The sequence below is a fragment of the Episyrphus balteatus genome, chromosome 1 (assembly GCF_945859705.1).
Source record: "Episyrphus balteatus chromosome 1, idEpiBalt1.1, whole genome shotgun sequence".
NCBI lineage: Eukaryota > Metazoa > Arthropoda > Insecta > Diptera > Syrphidae > Episyrphus > Episyrphus balteatus.
This window is the reverse complement of record NC_079134.1, coordinates 166,622,923-166,646,548: the sequence shown is the minus strand read 5'-3', so window position 1 is coordinate 166,646,548 and position 23,626 is coordinate 166,622,923. Positions and strand designations below refer to the sequence as shown.

At 31.1% G+C, this 23,626-nt stretch overlaps 1 protein-coding gene across 2 annotated transcripts in view; it reads left to right on the top strand.

The window, feature by feature from the left end:
- LOC129920989 (tyrosine-protein kinase Drl) overlaps window positions 1-23,626 on the top strand; it is a 67,109-nt gene that overhangs the window by 24,446 nt on the left and 19,037 nt on the right. The window contains exons 2-6 of one of the 2 annotated variants that reach the window (XM_056002581.1): window positions 1,197-1,324; window positions 1,738-1,975; window positions 2,131-2,299; window positions 6,627-6,790; window positions 6,994-7,136. In XM_056002581.1, the coding sequence (XP_055858556.1) occupies window positions 1,197-1,324; window positions 1,738-1,975; window positions 2,131-2,299; window positions 6,627-6,790; window positions 6,994-7,136 (842 nt within the window). The remainder of the gene's footprint in view (window positions 1-1,196; window positions 1,325-1,737; window positions 1,976-2,130; window positions 2,300-6,626; window positions 6,791-6,993; window positions 7,137-23,626) is intronic. The other variant, XM_056002582.1, reaches the window with a different exon arrangement.

The window sequence follows — 23,626 nt, the reverse complement described above, 5'->3', positions numbered from 1 at the left end:
TAGCTTAGACAATAAGCTTACAGATGGTATAAAATTTTGTATAGGTTGTTAGGGAAAAAAATGGAATTAATGACTTGAGAAGATAAAAATTCATTTGCTTTTTCATCTAACCATTTGATATAAGACAGTTTAATTATTTCAAGAACATTTTGTGTCACCTAATCTAAAATCGTTTCTGAAGTAAAATACATTTTAGAGACCCTAAAGACCTAAGCGAAATAGTGTTTTAAGGAGCTAACCCATTTAATTTCCAAAATTTTGTCTGGAATGAGCTTCGAAATTTCATGAAAAAAATTTCTGTTTGGACAAAATAGACTAGGATATAAAGTAATTATCAACGATCCCTCTCAGCTCATTTGATAAAAATTAGTTGAAAAGTTGAAATTAATATGCTTAAATAACTCATTTTCCTTAGTCAAAATAGGACTAATATTATTTGAAAAGCAAGGAAAGTTTTAAAGTTTAAAGTTTTCTTTACAAAAAAAAGTTACGCATACGCCACAGTGACCACCAGATCGTTCGATTTGTCACCTAATTGAACAGTTTCTTTGCCAATTTTCGTAAAGCTTATACCATTATAGAGTGAAAGACTTCAATATGTTTATTTAAGGTCCTAAAAAAAAATAAGCATATTTCAGATAAGACTTGGTTTTAGTTTAAAATTCATATCATCCCTCATTTTCTGTGCAAATTGAAATTTTATGGCTTGAGTGACGGTATTTTTGCCAGTAATATTTTTAACGGATCAAGGTAATATTTTGGAACTGAAAATGATGTTTCTACATTTTATTAACAAAACCACTATCACTTTGAATATTGAGTCATGTTTTAAACCTTTAAAACGTTGCTATTACTCGAGGCTTCGAGACAACAAAAAATCGAAATCATTTTTGGGCGAAATATATTAACATCGACTGTGAACATTTTTCCCAAGTATGCTACTACCATATTTTTTTAACAACTCTTTTAAGTATGCTTGAGAGACTTAGCCTTAATGCACAAACACTCGTTGAAAGAAATTATAGCAAAATTGCGAAATAATATTTTCATTTCATTTAATTTCACGTTCTTTCTTCGGTAGAGAAAAACAAAAAAAAAAAAAAAAATAAACAAACAAATATTATATTCCTCTGTCATAGTTATCTTTCATTATTCTGTTTTTATATAAATATCTCTATCTCTCTTTTATATAACAGGCCTTGAAGCCGATTTATTTTATGTTCACGAGGGTGCTATAAACACATATGCGATGCACTTCACAGTACCTGTTCCGGCAGATGTGCACGACCTGGAATTCTCATGGCAGAGTCAAACGACATATCCGGTGAGTATTCGACCCATTGAACCCCCAACCCATCACCTCTCCCATTCAATCCTTTCCTTGGTGTCCCTATAATATTCATTCAGGACGAGAGAGAAAAGAACACAAAAAAAAACATAAACATACGGCATGCACTTGACAGGAAGCACACACAAAGATAAACTCATAGATACAGATACAAGTGCTCCGTCCGCATGTCTTGTGTCTGTGTGCCAAATTAACCTGCTCTCAAATCCATTTGTACAATTCCTCCTATCTTCCTGTCCGTCTTTCTCTACGTCTGCATCAGCTACACAAATATATTTTGATGCTACTGCTGGTACGTGAGAGAACCCTTGTTTCATAACCTAATTTGCTTTCGTTCTTCCTCTCTCTCTTCCATTTTCGGGGGCTTGTTGGAACACAACATCACTTAGCTGCCATACATAATCACCATTGAGTACGAATCCGACCAGGGGGCGCTAGGAGCGCCCACCCTTAGTATACCGCCCAAGGGCTATGTTCCACAAACGATAGAAACATTCACCGTACATCTGCCGTGCACGGGAAATGCAACCGATCAAGTACCACTTAGCATCAATATGCATGTTCGAGGTCCGCCCAGAACGAATGACACTAAATTGGGTTTCAAGCGCAATAAAATTTGCCTAAAAGGTAAGGATATCGCAAGGATGTTGCGGATGCCGGCCGGTTTCCCGGCGATTCTCTCTCTCTCTCTCTGGAGATTGACTTAATTCAATTTTGTTTGTCTGTTTTATTTTACTTTTCTTCGTTTTTTCATTTGAATTTTCTTTTTTTCGTTTCTATAGGTCTTTTTCCAGCACCCAATCAGTCACCGGCACCAGCTCAAGCCCCATCCCAAGGTCCGGCGTTGCTAGGTGCGGCAGCTTGTGCTTTAGGTTTGGTTCTGGTTGTTGGACTGATTGCCAGTGCTATGTACGTTCGGGCGAGAAAACAAATTCGTCAGGATTCTTTGCAGTGAGTATTTTAATTGGCAAAAAGGTGTCTACGAGAGATAGACTTTTACATAGGTTTATATAATGTAGGTAGGTATATTTTTAGATAGCAAAGATGTTTCCCATAACAACGATGGGTAGATATTTTTAACTGAGCCAGGAATTTCAGCAATTTTTCGCTTAAATGTTGAATATTTTTGTTGATTTATGTTCAAAGAGTTTTGAAAAGGGAATTCTACCAGCTAGGGTTATGCCAATAAAATTTTTATTTTATTTTTAGGGAAGTTTTAAGTTGACAGAAAACAGGATCTTTTAAGTTCAGTAATATCCAGTTTTTGATTATTGGTGAGACCCGTTGATCAAAAACTTTTTCTCTCCAATCAGTTGGCTAATAAGAAGAGATTTTTTTCAAAAAGAAAACAGGCTCATTTTTGACATACATACATATACCTCAACCATATATCCACACCCGTTTTTAAAAATTTCAAAAAATACATTTTTGAATTAAAAAAAAAATTATTTTTTTTTTTAATAAAATGACATTCAGAAATTTCCCTCAACTTTTCCAGATCTGGAGAAATTTTGGCACTTCAAATGGCCGGTAAACTTTATTTCTGCCTTTGTTTCATCTTGATATGGTGTAGACCAAATTTTTTTTACACAAAAAACATCAAAAGTAAATATGTTGGTTTAAATCTATGTATTAACGACTCGTATAACGAGCAGTGCCTGATTGGAAGCTCGTACGGCGGCGGCGCACAGTGGCCCTTTTTGAGGTTTTTGGTGTCAAAATTCATTTGCACGGCCATTTCTCGACAAAATATAGAAATTTGGCTTAATTCTGTCAAAAGGTGTTGAATCTTAGATTAAGGATTCAATAATTCATATTCCATAAAATAAATATCAAAAATTATGAAAACAAAGTCCAAAAAGTGCAAAATTAGTAAAACACTCTTTTAGACCTCTTATTACGATATTTCATGGTTTATTTTTTTAATTAAAACAATTTTGACGTCTCTTCTATTTATGTTAAAAAAATCTATGACGTCACATTTCGCAGATAAAAATTTATTTTGAACTTCTTATATCACAAAAACGTATCTTTTATTAAGATGCATTTTTAGAAAAAAAAAATTCAAAATCGTTAGAGTCGTTTTTTTTTTTAACTTATAAATAATTTTTTGAAAAAGAAAGTTTTAAAATAAAAATGATATGCCAATCAACACATAAAACCAAAATTACAAAAAAAATTCAATGTCCTGTTTTTGAAAATTCTATTTTTCAAAAATAAATCAAATTTATTTTTTTAAATCCAAAAATTATTTTTTTCAAAACTTTTTTTTTGATTTATGAGACAATATAAATGCTTTTTTATTGAAAAAAAAAATCGTTTAAATTAAACAATTAATTTGGGATACAGTCAGAAATAATTAAAGGAAACTGTTCTAAGGGAGGTACCGTTAATAACGATTTTTGAAAAAAAAAAAAAACTTCTTTCATTAAAAGATAGACATTGTGTAAAAACTATTACTTGACTTTTTTGATCAAAACGTGCCGTTTTTGAGAAAATTTAACTTTTCTGAATTTGGTATATGACAGGTACCGTTTTTTTTTTGTTAACAAAAAATTTATTCCAAAAACCCCTCTGTACAGAATCCAAAAACTGCTTCATACAAAGTTCGAAGTGGATCAGCCCGTTTAGGCTGTATCTTCTTGTACAGACCGACACACATCCGGACAAATTGACATCGAGAAATTTTCAAAAGGATCTTTTTTTACACCCTTGGGGGTCTCAAAACAAATTTTGGCTGCGGTAACAATAGCTGTGTTGTAACCTAATTCTTCTGAATTGAATTGTTTCTACAAAACTATGGGCAGGCTCAAAAACGTTAGCAACTAAATATTTAAGTGTCAAAAAAAATTCTTCCAATTCAGCGAATTTTATCAGAAAACTGACTGAAAAGTTAGTCAAGAAAATTTTCCCTAAAAGTTTAGGAAAGTTTTTTTTTTTGTCAACATGACAGCTGATTTTTTTACTTGCGATATAGGTACTATAGGGCAAGTTTAGGATTCGTAAAAAAAATCGAACTCGAGATAACAATTTTACATGACATTACGATGATGGAGAATGCCAAAAAAGTGGGTCCGGCAATTCTGTCTGTCTGTCTGTCTGTCTGTGTGTCTGTCTCTATCTGGAGCTGCAGCCTAAACGAGTGAAGTGATTTTCTTCAAACTTGGTAGTTAGCAGTTTTTGGTGATTCCCTAGAGGGGAAATTGAAATTTTTTTTTTATGACCAAAACTAACGGTACCTGCCATATAACGGGAATAGAAAAGTTAATTTTTTTCAAAAACGGCTCTAACGATTTTGATTAAAATTTTTGTGTGTAGTACTGCACATAAGAGCCAACTTATTAAATAAAAAAAATATTTTTTGTACCGTTATTAACGGTACCTGTCATAGAACGGTTTTTTTCGTTTCTGAATATCTCGTACAAAATTAACCCGATTTAAATGAAAATTTTTATACAAAAGTGTGTAAGTAAAGATAATATTAAAATTTTAGAAAATTTTCAAAAAACGCATTTTTGGTTTTTTAAAAAATATTTCAAAATTTTTTTTTGAAAAATCAATTTTTTGAAAACGGATCAATGAAAAATTTTGAAATTTAGTTTTTATGTGTAAATTAATTATTTCTTCAAAATGGCATACCAATTTTTTTTTTGAAAAATGTTAAAACATTTTTATATATAAAAAATTATTTTTTTAAAAAACGGCTCCTACAATTTTCGAAAATTTTTTTCTAAAAATACCTTTTTATACAAGAAATAAAACGGCATATTTGTTTTTTTTTAAGATAATGTATTACGGAGTTTAATTAATTATAAAAACCGATTTAATTTTTTTATACTACTTATGAAATTTCTTCAAAATATCAAATTTTAAATTTCTTGAATAAAAAGCTTTAACATTATAGTTACTTTAAGCATGAGAGCAAGTACGTGCGACCCCAGTCGTGCAATTTATTTTAATTATATAAATACGGTAGCAGAATTAGATATATTCGTGTGAAAAACAAGTAAAAAGTGCACTATCGGTTATAATTAATATTCTTAATTAAAGTAAAGTGAAATTTTGTGTCTGCTCCTTCTCATGTAAAATTTCGAAATTTGACAATAATGAAGTATCCAAACTAATTTAGTCAATTTACTCAAATTTCTGTTCAGAAAATGACGTTGCCTAAATATCTAGTCCCTAATATTTCCTGAAAATGTCCAATAGCAAATCGTCGTCAATGCTTATCTAGTCACTACATTTCCTTAAGTATGTTTAAACTTCACATGTCAAATTAACATTTGTTGTTTCTCATTTTTAAAGCTGAACATGCTTAACTTCTGTCTACTGCTTTCATTAAAGGCTATAAAAAATTTTGGTTACCCCATTTGTCACATTTAAGAATTTAATTAGTTTGTTGTTTTCGCAGAGTAATTTTTTTGTTTTTCAACATGAAAACTTTTTTCAAAGAGTAAAATTGTTGAAATTTTAAATTCTTAAAGTCGACTGTTTTATTCAAATTCAATGGTGAAATCCACCTAAAATTTTATGTATTTAAAGTTAACTGCTTTAGTATTCATGGTGTTGCTCTTCGTGTTACCGTTGTATAAATACCCTCAATTAAACCGGATTTCTTTCGCTCAGCTTCTTTTGCTGTTGATAGTCGTCACGATGACAACGACAATGGATGGATGAGTTCAACTCCCGCTACGATATTTCGGCTGACAGGATATCTACAAAAAAAAAAAAACATTGAAGGACGTGAGCGGAAATTTAAAATTCAAATGGAAAAGTCTCTTTTTTTACAGATTCAATACGAAAAAAAAAATATGTTACAGTTTTTAGCGAATTTTCTCCTTTTGTATTACAAGAGGAGCATGGGAAAAAAGGAAGAGTTTCAGGTAAAACTCCATCCTTAACTTTTCATTGTGACCATAAGAACACGGTTATCACTTTTTTTCTGCAAAAAACAGTAAAAAAAAAAAAGGATTGAGTCATAGTATCATAGTAGGTAAGGACAAGGACATGTAATAAAGTGCGAAAGAATCAGGATTTAAATTCCTTTTCTCTGACACCTTTACAATGTCTGACAGGTGTATTTTTTTTTTGGGGCAGAGAGATAAAAAGTCTAAAATATTTTTGTAGCTGACAGGCAATATACACACAAATAAAGGAGATAGCTGACTTTTTTTTTAAATGAAGCTAGGGTATTTCATAGAAATAAGGATTCTATTTTTTTTTGTCAAAGAAAATCCATTTCATTTTTGGTCCTTTTTTTTCCTTTCATCTTTTATAGTACAAGCTTTACAACTGCTGCCTACGGAAGCCACCAAAATGTATTTATACGATTGGATCCTTTGGGACGGCCACCGAGTGTGAACAGCGGATCATATGCAACGATTGCCAGCCTGAATAAGTTCCCGCTGACAGAGTCAAAAAAGTCATGTAATATATTTGACAGTAGGTGGTCTTCTTTTATACAAAAAACTGTTTTTTTTTTTTTTGTCAAAATGAACAACATACGAGAGGTTATATGGAGGAGGAAATTGAATATTTTGCTCCTGTACCTATATATCCTTCGCGTATGCCATTCGCAGGATATTCATTTGAATGTGTCACTAAGCTTGTGGTTTTTTTTTGTCCAATTTTTCTTTTTTCTTTAGGATTTCGTGGTTCACCTACACCATCACCATATGCGACAGCTCTATTGCCAATGGGTGACCAGATAGCAGAGACGATATACTCGAAACCCGAATCAGTGTGTCCCTCGAGGATTTCGTATTACGCCTCATCGCAACTTACTCAGGTGAGTTTTTTTTTATAACATTTTTCATCGTTAAAAAAAAAAACTTATTTTTTGGGAATACAAATAGACAGGATTTTTTCGGTGATTTGGTGGTTTTATTTATATCCCTGAGTTGTCACTTTTTTTTCCATCACGGTTAGGTATTGGTTTATTATACAAAAAAAAAGGACGAACGTATTTAGACAGTGTAGGTACTTTGTTTTTATTTAACTTTAGTTCAAATGAAGTTAACAACTTTTTTTTATCTCTAAAGGACATTCATCTGGTATCCTTTTATCCCTTTTTGCAAATAACATTTTAATATAAATGTACTTTATATTATTTAGTACTGTTTCGAATTCAAATTTAAGGACTATAATATCATTTTGACCTGTGTGGTAGGTGTGGCTGAATCCTGAGGCACAATTGTATTAACCATACAATCACCCTATACAGACTCTACCTCAATTTACATCTAAATATCTAGTAACTCTATATACCTATGTGAATTGCATCTATACTCTACATACTCATTATTATTTTGAATTTCCTGCTTGTAATTTTGTAAAACAAAATTATATTGAACACAATTTTGGACCAAGGGCTTTTTTAATTAAGTGGCTACAAGGATATCAGAAATATGATATCAAATGTGTTTATAGCAAGGACCTAAAGTAATATTTATAATTTTGCTTTATATGAGGATTGTGAATTTGTGATTAAGGGCGAATTAATATTGAAGGGAGAAGGGATATATCCATGGACAATTTTAATGGAACATTTAAATGAAGTTTTGTTCCCTAAGGTTCTTATAGTAATCTGGCTACAATTTGTTTGTAGAAGAATATTGAAGAATTAAAATGGAAGTTTGGGAATTGAACATTGATTTAAGTGGTTCTGAGATAATTACATATTATTTAAGGCTACTTTATTTTCTTTTTTACATCTTTGCTGTAAATTTTCATCAGAAGGCTTAGTCGCAGTATTCCATTTTCCAACAGGTTTTTTGTAGTAAATCTGTTAAATAAAGATTTTCTTCGTTTAAATTCAGGTCAAGACTCAAGAACTTAGTACAATATTAACATTTCATTTTGGATTGTTTATTAAAGGCAATTTATTTGTCGCTGTAACCCTTTTCATTCCTTTGCACTAATTTCTTTGATGTTTTCAAAGAAGCAAAAAGTTTCTACAAAAGTAAATATTTCGACAATATCTTGTTCGACCGTATCTAGACAATTTTTCAGTTTTTAGCATTTCAATGACACCGAAATTGTCAACAAATATATTAAGCGAGAAAAAAAGTGATAATTGCATTTAGAAGTTTTTAGAAGTTTCAATATATAAATTTTCATGTCAGGGAATGATTCTTAATAAAAAAAATAAAACTGGCTTATATGGTAGATTTGAGATTTGTTCTCCATTTTAAGACAGAAGAAAGAATTGAATCCAAGACTTCGATGACTAACATTTTGTAAATCATTCGCTCAAGCGAAGTTCTTATTCACTGTCATCACACAAGTCGAGATCTCAAGGCAACATCTCAGTAGGTATTATTTCCTCAGGTCGCCTCAATTTTCATTCATCAAGTTATAGGTAACTGCTATTTTTCAAAGTAATTTCAGATCGATTTCGGATCATTCAATATTTGAAAAATAGTCTTCTCACAAAAACTGCAGACAAAATTATCAAGTAACATAAAATCTAATGGTTTTTGTGTAATTAAAGTGTTAATTTTAATAAATAGGCCAAAATTGTTAATGATGATAAAAAAAAATTTCGAATTTAAGCTTTTTTCATTTTTTCCATTTTCCGAGAATATGTACTATGGTATACTAATGTAAATTTATGTTTACACCATCAGAAAGAAGAGATTTTAACGAATAAATTACCCACCGATTTTTTGAAAAAAAAAACTGATATTTTGACACGTGAATTTTCAATTGAAAATTAGGGTGTTTTTTTGATATTAAGTCAAAATAAGGTTAAAAAATTAATATTTTAAATCAAATAAATTACTGTGTATTTGAGACATAATAAGGTAGATTTTCACCAAATTTTGTAGAAAAAAAAACATATTTTTGAAAAAGATAAAAATAAAAAACCAAAAACTCGGTTTTTTGAATTTTTCATACAAATTTGTAGTTTTGCCGGAAATCGAGATATACCATTTTTTACCATTAAAAACTCAACCCACCCACTTCCCGAACTCGGCTCGCCTGTAATTTATTTTTCCTTTCATTTTTATCATATCTATTCTACTCCTTTTCCAAGGGGTTTCATCCTACTATGATTTTTTTCTAACTTTTTAATGTTTTTGAAGGCTTCGGCACTGGTCAATTGCAAATTTTGTTAAAAACAAAAACTATGACCACCTAAATAAAATAAAACAAAATTGATTACAACAGTGGATGCTTAAAGTTCACAAACCTATTTCTTAAATTTTTTTATTAAGTATTAAAATTGTATGGGTTTTTTGCCTTTAGTGGTCCATAATAAGATTTTATACATTTTTTCAGTGACATATTTTTTTTTTAAACAGTAAAGGAAAAAATTAATCGGACCAAAAAATTAAAAAAAAATTAGGTAATGTTAAATAAACCAATAAATAGTTTGTTTACTATAAACTGTGTCCCTTATAAGAGGAAAATTAAATGGGGTTTATTCTAATAAAAAATTTGGGATTCTTGGAACAATTCAAACGGTCCTCCTTGGTTTTGAACGCTCGCTGGAGCCCTTTTTTATTTCAATAGGATTATTAATTGATGCTAAGGTAGCTACAGCTGTTGTTTTTATGAATACGCTCTCACTGCTGTACAAGAATTTTTATTTATGTTAAACAAACAATCTCATTTATTTCTCCATTGAAAAAAAAAAGTTAATACAGTAAGTTTGATACTTGGGAGATGTTGAAGACCAATGATAACTGGTCCATTTCTTCATACTCAAAGATTACCGAACTCTTCAGTATATTTCTCAATTCATGTACGCACATATCTTGATGTTAATAGGTATAGTATATCTAGTGGAATATCCACCCAAAGATCTAGTATAAAAATTCGCAATAATATTAATACATTAATATTCGTAATGAAATCCAAAAATGGGCTATGGCAAAAAAAAAAAACACATTCTATTAAGATTTTACCCGTTGCAGGTGTTTCCAAGTATGTATCATAAAATGTATGGGTTTTTCAGCAAACTTTTGACCTTTTTATTCAAAATTATTATCTGCATTAGAATAAAGTAAGAAAACGTTATGTTTAAGACGCATTTTTCGAAGCGACATCAATGTCAAAAATTATCATGGGCAAGAAAAATTGAACTGCCTTGAATATATAATAGCTGACCAATAAAAAAAGATATACAATTTTTTTAAACGCAGATACAAAGAATGATATTTCTTCTAAGAATGAAAACCATAACAAAGTTTCTAGCAAAAGTATTAGCAAAGAAATTAGCATTTACGTGGGTCAAGGTATGCCAAATTAAGCGTTTTCTCAAGTAAGTACAAAATCTTAATCTTAAAATGGTGCGTTCGTGGTGCAGGGGTGGTGGGGTGGAATTCCGTTTAAACTCGGGTTTTCAATGTAGATGCTTTGTTTAGTCGCAAGACATTAAGAAGATCTGTTCTGTTATTTTAAAATGTGCAAACAATCATGCAGAAATGCATTTAGTTTAATACAGACTAGCCGACCCCGCACTCAAAATTCGAGTGCCAATTGTAACTTTTATTTATGCTCAAATAAGCACACTATATAAATTACTTAATTTACTACTAAGAATATGCAACACTTAATTTTATTCGAAATTCGAGAATGTCTTCGAAGGTTCTCGTCTTTGCTTTTAGAAGTTTCCACTTACTGAAGGGAGAGGGCGTGGTTCAGCACATTTGTTTTTGTTTTTTTTTTCTCAATTTTAATTTATTATTTTTATCTATTTCGGTAAAAAAAAATAAAAAAAAGTATACATTCTGCACATCTAGATAAAATTTCCTATCGTTCGGTATATAATTTATGCCCCTTCGGTTTTTGTGGGCCGCGTATTTTGTACCACAAAATAAGTGTTTGCCGTTTTATTATATGATGATGATGATGATTTCATTTGTTTTTAGCATGTCTTATTTCTCCGTGTAGTTTCCAAAATAGATGTCAGTCCCATTACAATTTATTCTTAAATATTGGCATACAAGCAGCGAACCTAATTTTAAAATAAACGAAATGAAGATCTGTAAATTATAATTTTGTTGATTAAAAATTAGTAGATAAATATGTTGCTTTAGTTTGGCAAGATACCGATAAGGCATCCAATCTTCTAATAAAAATGTTGATCTCTTTAGAATTGCTATTTCCTGCAATGTTCCACGAAGATTGAATTACTCAACACAAATTATAAAGAATTTCTGATTACGGAGAATGTTTTTTATAAACTTTTAATTTAAAAACATAAATCCAAGAAAACAAATAAAATTTTTATATTTGAATAAATGTACTTCCTTAAGTCTCTCGTACTTCCTTATAAGCTTTTCATAAATATCCTACAACCAAGGTATTACATTTGCCTTAAACGAAAAACAAAATAAACTCTGATATCTACCCAATAAATTGGTTTCTCTTTTTCTTAAGAAATAAATATTAAAAGAATTAAGCAACAAAATATTAGAATTTATCTAAATTCCAGTCAACCGAAATGTATTTCCTAATTGATTTCGCTTTTATAATTTTGTTCTTGTTCTTGCTTTTGTTTCTGTTATTATTCCCATTATCATTTTTTACGCTTCAAGTAATTTTCTTTAGAGAATAATACTGTGCGGTTTTTAATATATTGTAGATATTTGGTAGCGGCGGTATAGCAGCCTATGTTTCCAAAATGGAAATTCTAATTACAAAACCCACAAAAACAGAGATAACAAAGAAAAATGGCCTACATTTCATTTTAACCTCAAATCCTCGCACAGATCCACCCCCAACCACCTTTTAAGACACACGACTCTCACAAAACCAAATACAACAACAAAAACAAGGGAACAAGACAAAAAAAAAAAGAAATTATTATGCCGATTCATAACCTAAATAAACTGCGGCATCGCAAGCTTGGATCTTGCATAGCATTAGTACTAATTCACTGAAGCAGCAGCGATTCCTTGGAAAATCCAATTTAATTGTTCCCATGGGGGAGGGGGGGGGTTGATGCGGATTGTGAGGTCGGGAGTGGTACTGACAAACACCCCTGCCACACTTTTTATTATTCCACCGCACTTAAATGAATGAACAAGCTCAAAAAAACAAAAGGACTCTAGTTTGCTAGCGTATTTGTAGGTAAGGTACATGAAAGTGTACTGTACTAGAGACAACACACGATACTCAACAGCGCATATCGCTATTTCATCAAGGTAAAAACCTCTCTCCGACACGCCGAACCGTACGCCACCGAGTTAACTAGGATAAAGGTATCCAAGGAAGGTGACATTGCAAAACGAATTCAAAAGATAGATAGCAGATATGAGTTCAAAGATAAATCTATTGCAGGGGGATGCTTCATGCTTTTGTTGCTTCAAGATCATACACAAATGTAATTGTAGGCTCACATGAGTTACCTAGTCTTCGTCAGTTCAGTATAACATGTAACTGAACGAACACACACAAAGTTGGTAAGAAGAAGTATAGGCTGTCTGGAACAGAGAGCAAAGTGGATAGAGAGGATATAGGAAATGAAATACGGGGATGCTTGTTCCTTATTTCCATTAAATCTAACTTAACACACAGAGAAGCAATTGTTTTAATGTACCTTCAACCAAAGGTACACACACAAATCGCACAAGGGTGAGCGTTCTATTTGGGGAGAGCGGGTTACCAGGTTACCGGAGGACTTATTGTTATAAAGTTTGAATTGCCTTCTATTCTATAGGGTATTGTAAGGTTTTATAATTATTTTTTAACAAGAAGAAAAATTTAATGAGAAACTGCAAGAAGTAGGATTAGTTATAGTTGTTTTATTAAGGAATAAATAGTTTGCTTCTATAGTTCAAAAAAATTCGAGACTTCATGAAATATTGCTTATATATAAGACTAAGAAGAATTACGTTAAATTAATTTGTTCTTAAATTACACTGGCACACACAAAAAAAATTGAGTGTACAACGAACCAAATTTACTGTTGTGGAACCATTTATTAATATTTTTTTTCAATAAACATTAGCCTAAATGCAAGAAAAGATAATTTAAAAAAAAAAAACATTAATTTTGTAAGTTTTTCTTGAATTTTAAAACTATTTAAGGCGAAAATTAAGTTTAAAAAATTTCCTAAAAAGGCTAAAATCTTTAAGAATTCAAGATCAAAATCATACCCGTGGACCAAAGAGTTTCAAAAAATGGATACTTCTTTCACTGTACCATTGATTTTACCAATGGTTTTTACCACTGAAAATCAATTATCGTATAACCAATTATCGTATTAAGGGTTTAGAGTTAACTTCCACTCTCGGAGAGCTTGCAATCTTCTTTTGACTTGGTTTTAATTTTTTTTTTATTCATAAAAGAATATTTATAGTTTAATTTTATAAGAAATTTCAATAACTACTTAAAAACTACAAAATTAAAAAAAAAAGATTTTCTTAAATCCAATAATCCAAACCAAGTTTGCAACTAATTTGAAATCTTCACGAGTAAAAATGGAATTTCACCGCACTACGGCTGCACCACGTCCGCATCACTTTTTGGCCGCCGCACCACCGCTGCACCACGTCCGCACCATAATCAAAATTTTCTAAACCGCTGCACTACGTCCGCACATTTTCATTTTAAATGAAAAAATTCTGTGCACGACCGCCGCGCCGCACCATGATCAAAAATTCTATTCTCGTACTTATACAAATGTTTATGTCGTCTTCAAAGTTATTTTGACCTTAGCAACAAATTGCCATGACTTGATGGTAGAGTAGTTAAGGAAATAAGGAGTTGGACTTCTAATTGCAAGTGTTCCACATACTCGGGTTCGAATCTGAGAAGCAGTCGGTAGTTTTTTTTTTTATTTTTCAATAATCCAACATTATGAATCACTAGCTGATCCGACGGACTTCGTTACACTTCTTCTGCTATTCACTTTCAATTTTGGAGTATGTCAATCTTTTCCAAAAAAAAAAAAAATCGGATCACAATATCAAAATACAGGTCTTTATTAATAAAAGAATGTGTTTTTTGAGTTCTATTGATCGCATTATCAAGATTGATATTTGTAGGCTTAAAGTTTCTGTATTTAGAATATGAAATATTACGAATTTAGGCTATTCATATGAGTTGGAAAACTAACTTTTTTGAACCCCTTGAAAACCATATAAAGGCAAGAGTTGAAAAAATAGTTAAACAAAAATTGGAGTGGACCACGCTTACCATTTACGGTATGAAAATAGTTGTTGGCCGATTCTTAGACTTACCAGATGTACCCACAAAATTTCATAAAAATCGTTCCAAAAAAAAAAAATTTTGGTTGGACCACCCTAACCATTTTATCATATGAAAATTCATGTTGGTCAAATGGCCGATTCTCAGAATTCTCGACATACACAAAAAATTTCGAAAAGATCGTTCCAAGAAGATATACAAAATTTGGCTGGACCACCCTAACAATTTAGAGGTATGAAAAATAAATGTTGGCCGATTCTCAGACCTACCCGATATGTGTACAAAATTTCATAAAAATCAGTCCAGGCGTTTCGGAGGAGTTTGGTAACAAACACTGCGACATGAGATTTTTATATATTAGATGGTGCGCGATTTTTTCATACAAAATTATATGGTGCGGACGTGATGCAGTCGTGGTGCGGCGAGGACGCCGAAATTTTCAGCCAAATGGCTGTGGTACGGTCAAGATTTTTTAAATTTTTTTCCTTAAAAGTTCAATTTCTATTTTTACTCCGGCTAGATAAAAAAAAATTAATTTTTGAATCTGTACCTAACAATTGTAATTTAATCGACAGAAGCAAAAACATTGCTACAAACAAAAAATTAATTGAAAAAATTAATTTTTTTGAACCAAAAATTATTTTTTTGAAAATTTTCCCTAATTTAAACATTTAGGTTACTAGGACGCTTTGGTATCAAAGCGACTAATTTCACTTAATGAATTTAAGGTTATCTAGTTTGTCTAGTCTAGACAATAAGAGATATTAATAGATTCCACTTCAAAAATCTTCATTAACCTAAGTCGACTTAGTACAAAAAATAGGGTAACTATTTCAACTTCCATATTTCTGCAGCACTTCATTCTTATTTTTCTTCAAAAGATGAAATTCAAGAAGAATAGAGTCAACTCGTTTAGTATATGAATGAATTCGAAGATAATAGAAGAGAACCACCCAGCATTGTCGCCGCTGGGGGCATTAGATAAATTAATTTAACGAGGGATGAAAACTTTCCGTTTGTCATCACAAAAGAAAAAGGGTGGATTAGTCTGACGAAAAAAGATGGGGAACAGGCAGAAGGTAGAGGAGATTGAGGTTGAAGTTGTGTATATTCAGTGTATGTGATGTGTACAATCCTTTTCACACTAACTTCGGCAACAACTTGCATCCGTTTTGAAATATCGTCGACGATGTAGTCTCTGCTTTTCGTGAGTATACATAAATGAGGATTTGAGAGCACAGTCTTTGGCTAGCCCCAATTCTCCAACCCTTCAACCCTCTTCGCATATTCCAATTCTCTGTTGGAGGAAACTCTTCAATTTTTATTTCTATATCCGTTCTTTTGTCCAAAAATACGAAATAACGACGAGTATGTGTGGTTCATTGTTTCTTCGAATCCTTTTTGGCATAACGACTATTTCTAGAGACGAGACGTTGTCCCGCTCAAATCGGACCTCTGTATAACTAAAACGAGTATAAAGTAAGTGTGCTCTGTTTTGTTGTGTGTGATGTTGAGGCAGGGGCGGATCCAGGATTTTTTTCTGGGGGGGGCACAAGGGACGGATTGGCAAAAAAAAACAGCAATAACAGTTAGAAATAAAGTGAAGTACCATACGACTGACTAACAAGCAGAAAATTTTAACGACCCACAGTGGTCTAAAACCTGGCCAAAAATATTTAGGCACATTTCCCACATCAAATAGGTACCAAATGACCAAAAAGTTATTCGGAAGGAAAAATTTTCATTTTCTTGTTACAGTAAAAGCCACTTAAGTGCTAACCCTCTTACTCCTGGATTAGCCGGAAGAAAAAAAATATAAAAAATCAGAAAATGCACGTACAATTCTGTGCTATATTAAAGTTAGTAATCTATTCTTTGTTTAATTTTTTGACTTAAGTTGTTTCACCAAATAGATTTTGAGAAATTAAGTTTTAAAGATGAAATTTTGAAAAAAAAAAATGTTTACGTTTTTTAATTGATTTTGTATAAAATTTTGCAATATTATGGACATAATTATACCATTAGTTAATGACCTAGTAGTTTTTAGTCAAATACTAAAGACTTCATTCTAATAAATATTAAAGTTCCTAAGAATAACAAAAAAACTGAATCCTACTTTTTTGCCGGGAAACCCAGTTTTTTTTTTTTATTTGCATTAACCTTTTGTAACCCAAGGTCGTAAATTTAAAAATTAATAAGTCAATCGATTGGCCTTTATCTTTAATAAAACACGTATTTTTTAAAAATTCAATAAAGTCATTATTTACTTAGTTATTTCGATATTTTGGGAGTAAAAAAAAGTTTAAATAATTTATTTTTATATAAAAATTCAAAAATTCAAGCAAAAACTATCTAATATTAATTTTTAGGCACTTTCCTAAAATCCAAAAATAAAACCCCGTGGGGTTTACTAACAAAAACTATTTTTTTTTCTGAATTTCGTAGTTTTTATACAAATTTGCTTATTTTCAAAAAAAGCCCAACTTTCAACATTAACTGTCAATTAAAAACTATTGGTGCTATTTATTAGAAATTTGAAGTACTATTTCGATAAAGCAATACTTAAAGATTATAATATTAGAAGCTTCAAAAGAAAAAAAAAATAGTTTGTAGAGCTTTTTTGCAATCTTTTTCGGTTTGTTACAGAAATGTCACATGGGGCTACAAGGGGTTAAATTGTTTTATACCTCAAGAATATTGTGTTCAAATCGTAGGTCTCTTGGAGCCAAATTGACCAAGTTATAAGTATTTTAATACTACCCTTAGGAACGTTTTAGTCTTTTAGTCCAGAGTTCAAAACTTTAAATCGTTATCCCCACAACTAATGTTTTCAACGCCGGTGCTCCTCATAACTTCAAAACTACTGCACCGATTCTTTTGAAATTTGGAACACTATTATTTTTACATATTTTTAGAGGTATCCCTGGAGAAATTTTCTCAATAAAATAATATTTATAAAAATCTATAAGTAAGGGTCGCTTTTGAGGAGTTTTTTTTCAAGGGGTCTTTATTTTCGGGGTGCAAACTTGGGCAAACTTCTGAAATGCAAGTTTGTTCTACATATATTGCAGTTCTATAATGTATAGTTTATGCAATTTTGTGACGTGTTCCGTGTGTTAAAAACACTAATGTTGAAAAAAAACAACGAAAAAAGTGCAAATTTTTTAACCCCTCTGTATGAAAAAATAGAGTTGCATATAGGTACAATTATTTTTTTTATATCATTCAATGTCATTCGATGTCCATATCAAAATTTTTCACCAAAATCACTTTGAAAATTCACTTTTTTTTAAATCGAAAAATCGTTTATTTATTTGTGAGGTGGAGCTTTTCATGGGAAAGGGATGAAACAATTCGCATTTTCAGCCAGAAATAGACAAGAATTTTACTCAAGTTCTTTCTGTTATTATTCATATATTTTTAAAACTCTTATAGTTTGATTTCCTTTAAGTATGAACTTTAAGTTCTGGGGGGGGCACGTGCCCCCGTGCCCCCCCCCTAAATCCGCCTATGTGTTGAGGAATTCGGAAGGGAAAATATTGGCCCATTATGGTGGAGATATATTTACGGAAGCCATTAGATGGACATGAAGTAATTCTTCCTTATATCCTCTCTCTTCTATACAAGTTATTGTGTCCAGAATCGGGACTCGGGTTTTATGTATTTATGGGTATAGAAATGTAGGAGGTGGATCTGTATGGGGACATGGATTTAATGGTCTGCCCTTGGTTGTTGTATTGTTGTGGCTTTTATTGTCACAGAGAGCTCTTCGTCTGGGACATATAGAAGCCGAAGTCGGCTTCTCCTGGCTTCTATATTGCCAGGCGGTCATCCATGATGATGATGATGACGATGGAGGGACAGGACAGAACGACGATGATGATGGTGATGGTTTTCCTGTTTTGCGGTTTGTTGGTCGAAATTGAAGTGAGCGACACTTTTACGATTGACCCCAAGCCCATATCAACCTTTACCGTCGTCGTCGTCCTCACCCCATAAAATTGACCCTGATTGTAGTTATTTGTCAACCAGGGCTTCTCTGTTGTATAGTGCCAAGGATACCCCAGGCCATCAGAGGATGTGTGTCCATGGATGTGGTGAATGTGTTTGTTTGGTGTTGTTTTAGCTGCCGATGTCATTGTTATAACATGTAGACCGCAAAACTATGTGTTGTTAGTGAAAAACATGATTTTGAGGGCGACAAATCTGCTGTTTTCTGTTGCTGGTGTGCCCTTGCTGGTTGCCAAGAAAACCCCCAGCAGAACAACAGAAATTGACAAAGAGTCCTTATAGACGTGCAAATATAGTAAAAAGTTTTTGGATACAAAAGAAAAAGAAGATTTGGGTCAGACATGAGGGTGGGATATCCTAATGCCGACAGTTTCTTCATTTTTGTTTTGTTTTTGTTGCGCTTCTTGTCTTCGATTTGTTTCCTTTGACAAATGAACATTCCACAGGGCTGGAGAAAAGAAGGAAGATTGTATAAGAAGGTTTTTTTTGAAAAGTCTCAAGTAGTTATGGTGATGGGTACTTAGCACACAAACTTATACCTTCGCACGCATACACACTACACACCCTGACAATTATTTGACAAATTCAATCCAGTGGGAGTGATGATTCTTAAGTTGCCGACGACGATGAGTTCTTTTTTTTTTTTTTATTCTCAAGGAGTCGTCTGATGGCTTTGATTGTTTGGGTATTTATATAATATGTATTATATGGTGTCATGGAATCTCTTGGTGAAATCTTTTTGTGAACACATTTCAAGCAGGAAATGTTGTGCTCATTTTTTGTTTTTGTTTCTTATTTTTCTTGATGAGTATTTTTGTCAAATAAGAGGAAAAGGATATTTTTATGTTCGAAATTGATGATGTGAATGTCCTTTAATTTAAATTTAGGTTTGGAAGGACTTCTTTGTAAGAATAACACACTCCTTTTGATTATTTTTTGGCTAGTCTTTATTGTTTTGAAAATGGCCATTCTCAGTAAAAAATTAGTTAAAGGTATTTTTGGAGATCAGACTATGAAATTTATAAGACTTCGAAACTCATACCAATCTCAACTAAATAAATCCAATTTCCAAGAAATGTAAACAAAAATATTGCTTAAATTATTTGAGTAGGTATCGTGTTTTTTAAAAAACAGTCCAGAAAATCTGAAGTTTATCAAGGAATTCTAATGAATAGTGGAAAACCATAGAAAACCATAATTATTTTTTTAAAGTTTATTTCTAATTGAAGCTAAGTTTTAATTCAGATATGTAAATTAATCTCATTTCTTTAAATCAGCTTCGTTAGAAAAATTTGTATGCATGGATTTTGGCAGACAAAGTCACATCTTTTTTTTTTTACTTCAAGCGAAACTTAAAAATTAAATTTTATAGCTGCTTAAACACAGCTCATAGAAATGAATTTGACAATCAACAACAAATTAGAGGCCTTGCAAAAAAACGTTCCCTTACATAAAAACAATTGAATAGGTAAAGTTTTGGTGTGGGAAAAAAATGATTCTGTTTGGGACCTTTGAAAAATAAATGCACGGTTGGGATTGGGTACGTACGTTATACTTTCTCTTATGATAAAATTTGCTTAGAATGTTAAAGACTAATTTTTTAAAATAAAAACAATAATTTTATCAATTATATTATCTTACATGAAATGAAAAAAGTTCTTTTTGAAATTAACACTTTTTTAAATGTTTGTATAATAAAGATTTTTGCATTTGTAAGTTTTTGAAAATTTTAGGAGCGGTTTTTGATAAGAAAAAACAATTTTTTTTTTCATTTTGATGTTATAGAAAACTCTTAGTACATTTTTTTTTAATTTATAGTAATAAATTCAGTTAAAAATATCTAAAAAAAATCTTTAAAACAATTAAAGCCGTTTGAACTATGAACAAAAATGTTCAAACATAAAACAAATTGGTATGGTATTTTTAAATAATTAGAATTTACTACCCAAAACAAGAAATTTTAAAACACTCACTAATCCGTCTTTACAAAAAAAAAGTAAAAATGTTTTGAAAAATTTGCTACGTAATAAAATTAATCTTAAATTTAAATGATTTTTAATCGAAACAATAGTTACATCTAAGTTACTCAATTGAAAAAAACAAAAAACACATTTAAAAAAATTGCACTTACTGTGAATAACGTGGTCATATAATTTTTTTTTATATAATTACAATTTTTCACACCGCCTTTCCATTTTTCGTAACGGAATCAAATGAAATCAAAAGATATTCAATTAAAAAAGTTTTTTTTTTTTTCAATAAATAACAAAGTTTCGTTTATAGACATTTTACACGAAAATCGCATTTGCGAACACAGATGTAACTTGTTTTTTTTTTCTATCTTAGTACATTAAAAAAGAAACCGTTATATTATATATTAAAATCATAAGCCGCGGTGTTTTCCAAGAGAGCTCTGTAATTCTATTTTTTGAGATAGAACATACTATGTAGTCAATCAATGAAAAAAGAATGTTACGCATACACCACAGTGACCCTAAGCCATTTTTGAAGTTTTTGTTTATAAAAACCTGAGATTTGTTGTGGATTCATATGTGATATTAGGTGTGCAACGTGACTTCTATTTAATGATGAGGTGTAGCAAGAAAAAATAGCACTTGAATTTTAGCAAACATTTTATAGAATGAATCTAATAGTCAGTTTGTCCTAATGGAAATGATATGCTCTGGGAGAAGATTAGATTTGTATCTTCATAGGAAACATTTTTGACATAAGGTTTTGTGTTTTTTTTTTTTATTAATTCCCAATTCAAGTCAAAGTTAATATTTCCACTTCAGTGTCGCTTCTGCTAATTCCCCTTACACTTGAGTGCAATATTTTTTTTAAATGTTAAACGAATGAAAAAACTTTAGAAATACATCAGCTTCATTTTAAACATAAAAAAATCCAGGTTAAAAATAATTATATTTTGGGTCATTGATGTGGTAAATAACGCTGATTTAACTCAATAAGAAGTACATTGCCTTGATTGAATCTGGCAAGAAAAATTAAACTTATTCTAAAAAAAATAGAAATTCGGTTTTTCGATTTTGTACTCCGAAAAATTGATTGCTAGACACCTCTATCTTCTAAACGGTTAAAGCAATCAATTTAATGCCAAGGAATATTTTGTAGAACGTTTAAGCCCCTACAAGACTACATCTTGTTAATTTGAAAATAATGAAGTTTCAATGAATTGGAAAATTTTTAAAAGTAAAAATTGTTTTTATAATTTTTTTTAACTTTGACCTCGAATATCTTTAGAATGGTTAGATTAATGAAAACAGTTAATAAGACTTTTTTTGCCGAGCAATCTGTTTTCTACAAGAATATGTCATGCGCGTTTGATTATTATAATTTTTCATTTTGTTACAAAATTAAGAACAAAAATCGAATTTTAAAAGATTTTCTCGATTTTTGGACCTCAAATATCTACTAAATGGTTAGATAATTGAAAAAAATGCGTAAGGCCTTTTTTGTAGAGCGTTCAATTTTCTACAAGAATATGTAAAAAAAATTTGCTAAAAAGTCAATGACTAAAAAAATGATTTTTTTTTCGTAGAAGCTTGATGTAAAAATGGAAAATTGCGAAGCGGAGGACCTTTTCATTAATATAAAGAGCTCATATTTTTTGTTTATATTCTAGAGGTGTCTAGCAATCGATTTTTAGGAGTACAATATCGAAAAAACGAATTTCGATTTTTTTTTTACCCACCCTAATGTAGGTATTTCAAAATTATATAATAGTTATAAAAAAGCCGTTGTATTACAAAGATCTTTGAAATTCGATTTGTCATTTGAGCAAATATTTGAGCTTACCCACCCTACATATAACCAACGAGGAACGTTTTTTTCATATTTTTTATGTATCCTATCTACATACATGACTTTTTTTTAAATCCCAAGAGCCTTTTTTGAGAATATTAAACTTTTTTTTTCCAAAAAAACGATCCAAACAAGTTTGAAAAAGTTTTATCATCTCCTTCTACAGATAGACAGAGATATATAGCACCTATTTTTTTCGCATTTACTATCATCTTAATATCGTGTACTTATATTAGTGTCATCTCAAGTTGAAAATTTTATACTATACATGTCCTTCAAGAACCTTACGTTTAAATAAATATCGTCTCTAAAGTTTCAAGTTATAAAATAAGGAAAGTCATTTAGGATTACTGATTTTTTAAATCTTTGTCAATAATCACAGTGAATAATTCTAGAACTCTATCAATCTTCTTAGTGCGAAGTCAAATATTTCTTTGCTTGCTTAACCAGTTTATAAGAAATTAAGGTTAATTAAAATTCAGGATTCATCTTCTGTTCTGAAACATGACATCAGTCAAATAGACCTCCAGAGTCTATACAAAAACAAGTTTTCTTAGTCATCTTGATGGCACATCCAGTTAATCTAATTTTGAATTAATCAACGTTTTTTTTAGACTATCACCTTTTGACTTAAATCTTTCCTAAACAAAAATTCCACTTCTTCAAATTCTCCAAACACAAATTAAAGACAAAATACCTACCAACTTTTGCTTTATCTTGGATCTATACGCACCTTCTGCAATCTATTAATCCCACTGACACTCCTTCTATTCGTGAGAGATGGTGTATTATAGGTTCTACTGATTTCTTGACTTCCATTAAAAATGAAAACAAAAAAAAAATCAACACGAGGTTCCGTTATTAAATGCTATCCATTTATGCGTTAAGTTTCTTAAGAAATAATGTGCTTGCTCTCAAAGCAAAAACCTTACCAAGTTATGTATAAAAGCTAATATCCGTAGGACGAGGTTGGTATTACAAAACATTTTGCGCCCAAAATATCCACCAGCCGAAATAAGAGCACGTTTCCTTCTTCAAAAGAGGATTTCCTGGCTAGGCTCTACTAAATCAATTCAAATTTATTACAATCTTATCCCCGAAAATTAATCAATACAAACAGCAATAAATCACGGCGGACGGCTTAAAATTACACTTTTCTCTTCCAAGGACGACGAGCCTTCTTCATATTGTTTTCCTTTATATAAATTTTATGTGTGTGTGTGTGTGAGTTTTTGTGGAAAGCCGTTCCCACGCCCGCTACAGTGACAAGCACTTATGCCA